Source organism: Eptesicus fuscus, chromosome 6, assembly GCF_027574615.1.
Source record: "Eptesicus fuscus isolate TK198812 chromosome 6, DD_ASM_mEF_20220401, whole genome shotgun sequence".
NCBI classification, from domain to species: domain Eukaryota; kingdom Metazoa; phylum Chordata; class Mammalia; order Chiroptera; family Vespertilionidae; genus Eptesicus; species Eptesicus fuscus.
The window spans coordinates 76036592-76046919 of record NC_072478.1 but is presented as its reverse complement, the minus strand read 5'-3'; the positions used below and the strand labels follow the sequence as shown (position 1 = coordinate 76046919).

Here is a 10328-nt window from a genome sequence, read left to right as displayed (position 1 = left end):
TCTCCCACAAAAAGAAGAAAATGCTAATATATATTTTAAATATATAGAAAAGTACAGAGAGCATTATAACAGGTATCCACCTCCAATGATTAACAAATTAATAATTTTTATATTTGCTTTTGATATTTTTGTTTTCTATAGATTATTTTAGAGTTTATGCACTGTGCATCCCTGCACAACTCTGTTTCCCTCCCTGCTTTGAGGTAACTATTATCCTAAAGTTATTCTGTGCATATTTTTGTATTTTTACTGTGTCTGCTGTTATTCATGAAGCCACAGCCCTGAGGACAGTCACGCTTCACCTGGTTTGATCACTTTCAGTTAATATTCAGTCAGAATTTCCAATAAAATTAGCTGCTGCGTCAGCGCAGAAGCGTTTATATAGGTCCTACATCTGAACCAAATAGCTAGCCAGGGAATATTAGAATTTGACTTGTTCCATTCTCGTATTTGCAGAATTCTAAAGCTAAATAGCTAGAAAATATTTACTCAGACTTGAATATTCTTCAAAGAGAGTGTGGAGCCATTAGAATTATCGGAGGAAGAAACATCACAGGAAAATAAAAGCCACATGTTTTCTTTAGGATTCCTCCTTTTGGCTGCTTTGAATTCAACTGGTAAGTCAGACACAATTTTAGAATCTCGGCTAATTTGTGAAAACTTATTGCAAGGATAGATTTAAAAGTCAATGATAGCACAATCACAACAGAAACTTGTGTATCTGAATATTAAAAATGTAATAGGAAGAACGGGGGTTTCTCAGTGATGTCCACTGAACGCTCTGGTTCTTTAATGAGGGAAACAAAAGTGGAATGGGGGGACTTGAAGAAACGTCTTTCAGTTGTGGTCTAGAACTTAATTGGAACATAATTAGAAGATAAAAAGTTTGTGTAAGAATATGACTTAGAAAATTCCCAACGCAGAGACTGGTGGGATTAGGACAAGGGGAACGCTCCCTTAATAGTCACAGCCTAAGAGGAAAATGAAAAAATTAACAAATTGTCTAGTCTCTGCCTCAGTTCCCAAGGATAAGGATTAGTTGCCACAGTGATGGCATTATATTTTGATCAAGGTGTTGACTTGAAGCGTGGCTCCAAGGTATAAGACTTTGGAAAGAATATTAAAGGATATGCCTAGTGGCCATATTCTGTACCTTCTCTTCATAGCACATGTATTATTAATAAATAGTAAAATATTGTTAAATAAAATCAGTGACCAAATGAACAGGTTCTTGGTTTTGCTTCTGTTTTGGTTAGTTTTCTTTAAAGTGAAAGATTGAGTTTGTTAACTTCATCTTGCGATGAATGTTAACATTGAAAATCCTGGAAATAAAATTCAATTGAACATTTACCAAGTGCTTACTATATTAAAGCGAAGATACACTGACAAAGTTTGCACAAAATACACAGAGAGCTAGCCCCCTCCTCCATGTTTTACTGCTTCATAATTTTTTATATAATTGTTTCTACTCTCTTCCCCATCTTCTTTTCTCACTCCACTCTAAGCTAAATTGATTTGACATGTTCATATTTTTAAGAGTCTCCCTCTTCCCTGTTTGCAAATGTGAAGGAAATTTATTTAGTCATATTTAAACTTTGATAGTTCAGAGCTTGTTTCTCTAATTCAGCGGTCGCCAACCAGTGGTCCGAGGACCACTGGTGGTCCATGAGGTCTGAAAGGTTGGCGACCGCGGCTAATTCAAATATTTTCTTGGATTTGATTATTGGGACTAACAATAAGGAGACATTTCAAAGTTACTTAAGAATCTCTGGAGTTATTTCTTTAAATAAATCAACCTGTTTGATTATTTTCCTTAACCCCATGCCAAACAATGAACAAAGAAAATTTGAAAAGCACACTTTATGCCATTTATTAGTGGATAATCTGAAACTATAATGACGGAGGTTAATGCCTATCAACAGACACACTTACAAATACTCCATATGTCATAAAAAGGACTTTCGTGGCCAGAGAAAAAGCCAATTTTACATCTGAACCAGGAATTAAAGGAAGACCTTACCATAAACTATAGAATGTTAGGGACAAATTATAGCAAGAACAAGATTTTCAGAATCCACTGAAAGACTTACAAGGCAAATGGAGGTTGGAAATACGTGAGATCAGGAAACCTGCCCCTCGTGTTTCTCCTTTCCAGTGCTGGCGGAGCCATGGGCTAATCTATGTGCTGGCAAGTCTTCCAATGAGATCAGGACGTGTGACATCCATGGCTGTGGCCATTACTCTGCTTCGAGGTATGTTTACCATATGCTTTCTGGGCTCTTGACCTCTTGACCTCCTTGCTTAGTGTGCTTGCCTATGTTTCCTCAAGTGCTCATGATCATTTCCTCTGACAACAGGACAACTCAGAGATGAAACCAGTTACATTACTGTCTTTGGAGAAAATTCCAAGAACTCTGCTTCAAGTATGGGCTCTGAATTGGGAACAGAGTGTGGAATAAGGAAAAGAGGAAGGGGAGCAAACAGTGTTTTCCTACGGTGACTTATTTCACCTGGTTTTTCCAAGGTGAAAATCAAGCATCACTATCCCATTTTATAGATGAGGAACTTGAACTGAGGCACCAAAGGGCTAAGGGACCTGCCAAACACAGTTGGAGGTGGTGAAAGCTGAACTAGGATTCAGGCCTTAGGATCCTCTTTCCATCAAACCAAAGTGTTACTAACCCAGCCTCTGGGAACTGAACACCGGAGGTGGCCCTAAGCAGGCAATTTATTTCAGACAATGAGGAACAGACTTGTGAATTTTCAGTAACGTACAGTATCGCCTTGGGAGTACCACTCTCTGATGAAATAGCTGGGTGTTCAATTGCATTATTGACTTCCATTCCCATTATAGTGGAACTCTCACTTATACAGATAACTAGAGGCCCAGTGCATGACATTCATGCACTTGGGGGGCGATCCCTCAGCCTGGCCTGTGTCCTCTCAGTCCAGGACCCCTTGGGGGATGTCCGCCTGCTGGCTTAGGCCCACTCCCCCTGTAGGCCGGCAGTCAGACATCCCTCTTGCAGTCTGGGACCCCTCATTCCTTACCACCTGCCTTCCTGCAGTGGAGGCGGGAGAGGCTCCTGCCACCACCGCCCCACTCACCAGCCATGAGCCCTGCTTCTGGCTGAGCGGCGCTCCCTGTGTGGGAGTGCACTGACCACCAGGGGGCAGTTCCTGCATCGAGTGTCTGATCCCTGGTGGTCAGTGCACATCATAGTGACCGGTGCTTCCACCATTTGGTTGATTTGCATGTTAGTGTTTTATTATATACGATACTTACAAAGTAACCTCAAGCACCTGGAGATATACTGAAGAGATGGGAAATATGGAAAAATGGCCTCTTAATTGCCAAAATTAAGACTCAATTAGTTCCTACTCTAAAGTTTTTGCACTTGACTTATATAATAACTTAAGGGCTCTTCACTTGGGACCTGCTCAGTGCTGCTTTACATCATCTAACAATCCTGGTGCATCTGAGTTTTCAGGCAGGAGTCTATTAGAAAGGAGCAGAGGCTGGCAAGAGCAGGCATACTGACAACAGTGAGGACGGTTAGCGACAACCTCAAGAAATCCCACAATCTGGAAACATTCTGTGTTTGTGCTACACATACTTTAATAAAGACAGGCAGCATCACTCACTATATTAAAATAGCACGTACAGTAAATGATGTTTGTAATAACTTCTGGATCGCTGAGGGGAAAACACGACTAGGGTAACATAAGATTCTTTTATGACAGATTCCCATAAAAAGACAACTCTTTCCTAAGTGGTCTATATTAAAATGTACTCATATAGCTTGCTTCATTTCCCCCAAATGCCATGTAATAACAATAGCTAATATTTTTAAAGGCTTCCCAAGTGCCAAATACTATCTTAAATGCTTTGATCTTTACAACATGGTTATTACTACCTTCAGGGAAGGAGGTTAAAATTGGGCAAAACAGAATGAAGAAAACTGGGGCATCCTAATATCCTCTAGCAGCTTCAACTGTTGAAACCCTGGTCTGGGAACAGACAGCTAACACCACACTCCTGGGCAATAAAGCTGAGTCTCTTCATTCTTATCTGCATCCTAGAAATCATAGGTTTCACCGGGGTGTGGACGTCTTGTGCTCTGATGGATCTACTGTGTATGCACCTTTCAGTGGAACGATTGTGCGCCAGGCGAAACCTTATAGAAACAAAAATGCCATCAATGATGGTGTTAAGATATCTGGAAGAGGTAAGAGGTGGTGGATATGTCTGGGACACATACAGAGATGTTGGATATTTATTTACTGAATGCATATTCCATAATTGAAATTTCAAGCTTCCTTCAAGATGATAAAACCTATGACATAAAGGACCTAGTGTAGCAAACTAAAACAGCAAATGCATTTCCAAAGATGTTACACTGGTTTCCTGGAGTCATCTGCTTTTATGCACACCCTCCGTCTACGTCTCTAGCTAACTGAGGGCTTTCTTCCTGTGGCCCATGTGGTTTTGCTTAACAATCTATAAACAAAACCACTTTCAGCAATACTAACTATCATGAATAGATACTTTCATTTACCAAAATTCCACAATTGGAAAACGCTGGCCTTCCTACAAGAGTTGACTGTGAAGTATTTACAAAGCCCTCTATATTCTAGGCAAAGCTGGGTCTCCTGGTATTCCTGGGATTGAGAGTATAACGCACACACAGAAAAGTGCACAAAGCCTAAGTGTACAGCTCCATGAATTTTCATAAAGTGAACGCACCTATGTAACTGGCTCCCAGATCAAGACAAAGAACAGCAGCAGCATCCCAGAGACCATTTGTGCTACGTTTTTCATTATTCCCAGCAAGGGCAATCGCTTTCCCACCACATGTTAGTTTTGCCTGTTTTTGAAGATGATATAAATAGAATTAAACAGCATGCAGTCTCTTTTATGGGGCTTCTTTCCGTCCACATCATGTTTGTGAGATTCATCCATATTTTGCACATCCTTTTAGTTCATTCTTATTGCTTTATATAGTACTAGAAGCCTGTTGCACGAAGTTTCGTGCAACAGACCTTCCTTCACCTGGCTGCCGGCACCAGTTTTCGGCCAGCAGCAGTTTTCCTCTGGCCACCCGCTGATCGGAGCACCTCCCTCCAGTGCTCTCCCGCTCATCCTGTCAGCCCAATTGGCCACCCTAAGTCCCGCCCCCAGCCTGCCGCCAGCCCAATCGTGGGTGTAGCGGAGTGATGGTTATTTGCATACTTCCCTTTTATTAGGTAGGATTCCATTACATGCATGTATCTATTTAGTCATTTTTCTCTACATGGACATCTGGGCAGTATTCAGTGTTAGGGATTATGAAAATGCTGCTATGAACTTTCTTGCACACGTCTTTTAAGGAACATGAACATGCATTTCTGTTGGCAGTGAGTCCAGAGGACAATCCCTTCACCAAGTAAGAAGCATTTTGTGAGGGAGCCCATGTCCTTAGGAACTATACCGTGGCTTAGGCTTGCATGACAAGAGAAACTGCTGCCATTGAATGAAGTCCACTTAGTAGTCAAGGCTAAGGTTGGCATGGCTACCCAATAGGCAGTAGAGCTGAAGCAGTCATCAGATTCGTCTGAGGCCTTGTCTAGTTAATCATGGAGATCCTAGAACGAAATAGGTGGGCAGCCTACTAAAGCCTTATTTGCTTTGTATACATGGAAACACTCTAGTCCTGATGAACAGAATTCTGACTTCAATCATCACAACAATGGGTTAAAATCCACCCCACCCCAATTCCCGGACTTGAGCCAGCTCACAGTCCCAGGGCCCCTTGCGTAAAAGACAGGCCGAGTCTCTTTGAGGAAGGACTCTGTCACACAGCCAAAAATTTGTACTGTAAACCTTACTTCCAGCCATTCCTGCCACTAGTTAGCAGAATGTACATTGGGGAAGAAGGATTAGGCTTTTCAGAGATTATTGGACTCTTACTCAAAACTGATACTAATTCTTAGAGATTCAAAAGGCCACTGTGGCCCATCAGTCAGAGTAGGGGCTTGTAAGGTCAGATAATCAATGTACCTTTCACTAGGGTCCATTTTACAATGGGCCCAGTGCATCCACAAATCCACCCTGGGGTAATTTCCCCAGTTACATAATTAGAATTATTATACTCAGCAACTGGCAGGATGCTGTGGGAGAGGAAGTGCTGGGTCACTTGGTATATGTGTATCTTCAGCCTTAGTAGATACCGGCTCAGTTTCCCAAAGTAGTACCACTTACACTCCAAACAAGGGTATATGAAAGTTCCAGTGGCTTCACACACAATACTTGGTGTTATTTACCTACCTTTCTCATCTCAGCCATTCCAATGAGTATGTAGTGATATCTCATTTAGCTTTAATTTCCATTTTCCTAATGGCTAATAAAATTGAGCATTTTTCATATTTATTCATAGCATGGATATTGCCTTTTGTTAAGTGCCTATTCAAGTATTTTCCCCTGTCTTTCTTATCTTTTCCTTATTGGTCTGTAGGAATTTTTTGTATATTCTGGATACAAGTTCTTTGCCAGGTATATGTATTGCAAATGTCCTCTCCCACTTTATGGGTTTTCACTTTCTTACTGTTTCTTTCAATAAATAAATATTCTTGTTTTTAATGCAGCCCAATTTAGTATTCTTTTCCTTTATTGTTAACATTTTTTTACCTATTTAAATTTTCCTACCCTGAAGTCATTAAGATATTCTCCCTGTTTTCATCTATAAGCTTTATCTTTCATATTTAGGTTTATAATCCACCTAGGCTTGTGAAAGGAATGAGATAGGGATCAAGATTTTTCTCCATGTTGATGTCTAATTAACTCAGTACCATTGGCTTGATATGATCATTTTCCCCCCTACTACACTTCAAGATCTTTTGTCATAAATCAGGGTCTGAATATATGTGGGTCAGTTTCTGTGGGTCTTTCTATTGTGTTTCATCAGTCATTTGTCAATCTTCCCAAAATAATACACTGGATTAACTGCTATAGCTTTAAAATACACTGTAATATCTAATAATATAAATCTTCCAACTTTGTTCTTCTTTCAGGTTGTCTTGACAATTCTTGGTTATTTGCATTTCCAAGTTGTAAAATCAGTTTGTCAATTTCCACTAAAAGCCTGTTGGACCTTTGATTGAATTTTCACTGATTATATAGGTTATATTGAGAAGAACTTTTATCTTGAAAGTAATGAATCCTCCAATCAATGAAAATGTTATATCCTCCATGTTTTTAGGTCTTCTTGCATTGCGGTATTAGCAGTTGTTTTTCTGGCTCTCAGTGTGGAGGTCTTGCACATCCTACCTAATAATAGACAAATATGCAAATTGACCATACCTCTGACACACCCACAAGTCACACCCATCATCCAATCAGAGAGAGTATGCAAATTAACCCAACCAAGATGGCTACAGCCACAGAGAGCAAGGTTTCCTAGGTAACAGAGGAAGCCAAGCTTTCCGTCTGCCCTTGCCAGGCCTAAGCCTCCACTCAAGCTACAAAGTTTCAATTACAGAAGGTAAACAAATTCAAACAGAAATGGTAGCAGAATGGAGCTTGAGAGAGCAGGCCGGGGTTGCTGCCAGCAACAGGGGAAGCAAAGCTTTCCGCACACCCTGGCTGGGCCCACCCGCTTAAGGCAACAAAGTTTCAATTATAACCCCAACAGAAATGGCTGCCGGCCGCAGAGGGAGCCCCAGGCTTGACTCCGCTCCAGGTTACAAAGTTTCAATTGTATAAGGAAAATAAATTCCAGATACCAGGGCCTCTGCTTGGGTTGCCAGGGGGCATGGCCAGCCTGCAAACCACCACAGGCCCCTCACTCAGGCCACCGCATGCCCCAAGGGAACCCCACCCTGATCAGGGACACCCTTCAGGGCAAACCAGCTGGCCCCCACCCCTGTACCAGGCCTCTATCCTATCTAATAAAAGAGTAATATGCAGATTGATCATCACTGCAACACACAATATAGCTGCCCCCATATGGTCAAAGATCCTGCCCCCATGTGGACACAAGATGGCCACCACAAGATGGCCAGCAGGAGAGGGCAGTTGGGAGGCTCCGGCCTGCAAGGGAGGGCAGCTGAGAAGGACCAGGCCTGCAAGGGATGGCAGTTGGAGGTGATCAACCCTGCAGGAGAGGGCAGTTAGGGGTGACCAGGCCGAAGAGGAGGGAAATTGGGGGCAAACAGGCTGGCAGCGGAGTGGTTAGGGGGTGATCAGGCCGGCAGGTAGAAGCAGTTAGGGGCAATCAGGAAGGCAGGCAGGCAAGCAATTGGGAGCCAGCAGTCCTGGATTGTGAGAGGGATGTCCCAGATTGGAGAGGGTACAGGCTGGGCTGAGGGACAACCCCCCTCCGTGCACAAATTTCGTGCACCGGACCTCTAGTCTATATAATAAAAGCCTAAGCGACCATTACGGTGGAACAACCAGAACGACCGGTCGCTATGATGCGCACTGACCACCAAGGGGCAGACGCTCAACTCAGGAGCTTCCCCCTGGTGGTCAGTGCGCTACCACAGGAGGAGTGCTGCTCAGCCAGAAGTGGGGTTCATGGCTGGCGAGTGCAGCGGTGGTGGCGGTAGCCTCTCCCTCCTCTGCAGCAGCACTAAGGAGCAGCGAGCAGGCAGGTAGTAAGGAGCAAGGGGTCTCGGACTGCAAGAGGGTGCAGGCTGGGCTGGGGGGACCCCCCCCCCTCCAGTGCATGAATTTCATGCACGGGGCCTCTAATATTCATATATACATAAGACACAACTTGCTGATTTTGTCTAGATCTTCTATGGCAGTACTACCCAAAGGAATATAATAAAAACCACATAAGTAATTTTAAATTTTCTAGGAGTCACATAAAGTAAAAATTAAGAGGTGAAATTAATAATATATTTTATTTAACTCAGTATCTCCAGAATATTTTTATTTCAAAATGCAATTAATATAAATATTATTAATATTTTACCTTCTTGGGGGTACTATCATCAAAATCCAGTACATACCTTGTACTTAGAGCACATCTAATTCAGATTAGCTGCATTTCAAGTGCTAACTAGCCACATGTGGCTAGTGGCTATCATGTTGTATGGCATAATTCTATAGCCTTACTGATGTTTTCTGTTCACTTGACTTGTTTTCAATGATATAAATGTGTTGAAGTCTTTTATTACTAGTGGGTTCCCATTTATTTCTCCTTGCATCTCCTGAAGTCTGTTTTATACAGATGTTTTCTGTGTTATTTAGCACATGGACAGTTATCACTATTGCATCATCAATGGACTTAGCATTATAAATTGTCCTCCTTTGTCTTGTTTCAATGCTTTTGGCCTCAATTCCACTCTCTCATAACATGATCATAACCCTTGCTTTTCTTTTTTGCTTCTATTTTCTTGGCAAATATCTGTCCATTCCTTAACTTTTAGCCCTTTATAATTATTGTTTTTCTATACAGCATAGAATAGGGTTTTCCTTTCCAAGTCAATAGAAAATTCTATTTAATAGATGAGTTAACATTTATAGATATAACATTGTCGTACAACATTATAATTACAGTATTATATTAACTCGATTTCTCTATTTGGTGGGTCTTTAAAATATTTTTCTTTGGTATTTAGAAAGATTTGCATTCTTGTGCCAGTTCTTTCCATTTTTCCTTGTCTTTAAAGTGTAATAGTTTAATTAGAATATGCCTTAGAGTTGGCATTATTCCAGGTCAATATTCTCAGCTATCAAGTGTTTTTCTGCTATTGTTTAATGCTTTTATTAAATTGTCATTTAAATTGATTCTTCCTCGGGGATCTCGCAATTTTTGTCTTTATTTCTGATATGATTTTTGTCATTCCCTTCTACTCTCCCATTGAGTTCAATCAACTCTTTTCTTTTTGTGTATTTTTTTGTGTGTGTGTGTGTGTGTGTGTGTGTGTGTGTTATTTCTGTTCTTATTTTTTAAAATTTCTGATTCTAGGCTATTAAAACCCAGATAATGAATAATTTTACTTCTTTTTTTCTTTTAGATTTCTGTGTTAAAATGTTCTACATTAAGCCAATTAAATATAAAGGTTCTATCAAGAAGGGAGAAAAACTGGGCACTCTGTTGCCCATGCAGAAAGTTTATCCTGGCATACAATCCCACGTACACATTGAAAACTGTGACCTGAGTGACCCCACCATGTACCTATAAATGGAAGACAGATGACTAGATCATCAAGATACAAAGCCATCTTCCTAAAAACCTGAATGCATATCCTGCTTTCCAAGAAATTTATGTTCAAATAGAAACATGATAAGTGCAAGGAAGAAAACAGTATTTTGATTTCAACTCACTGCCAATTTTCAT

The 10328-nt window shown here is 41.0% G+C and overlaps 2 protein-coding genes across 2 annotated transcripts in view; one reads left to right on the top strand and one right to left on the bottom strand.

Moving 5' to 3' along the window:
• Positions 1-571: 571 nt before the first annotated feature.
• Positions 572-10172, top strand: LECT2 (leukocyte cell derived chemotaxin 2). The gene is made up of 4 exons (XM_008142041.3): positions 572-617; positions 2156-2252; positions 4084-4229; positions 10006-10172. Exons 1-4 carry the CDS (start codon positions 572-574, stop codon positions 10170-10172), a joined length of 456 nt encoding a protein of 151 aa, XP_008140263.1.
• Positions 7261-10328, bottom strand: part of FBXL21P (F-box and leucine rich repeat protein 21) — a 27235-nt gene continuing 24167 nt past the window's right edge. The window contains exon 9 of the mRNA XM_054717000.1: positions 7261-7306. Within this exon, the coding sequence (XP_054572975.1) occupies positions 7280-7306 (27 nt within the window). The 3' untranslated portion in view covers positions 7261-7279. The remainder of the gene's footprint in view (positions 7307-10328) is intronic.

Coding starts and splice junctions, on each gene's coding strand:
- LECT2 (XM_008142041.3), top strand. CDS start 572: ATGTTTTCTTTAGGATTCCTCCTTTTGGCTGCTTTGAATTCAACTG. Junction 2,253..4,083: donor GGCCATTACTCTGCTTCGAG/GTATGTTTACCA, acceptor TCTGCATCCTAG/AAATCATAGGTTTCACCGGG. Junction 4,230..10,005: donor TGTTAAGATATCTGGAAGAG/GTAAGAGGTGGT, acceptor TTTTTCTTTTAG/ATTTCTGTGTTAAAATGTTC.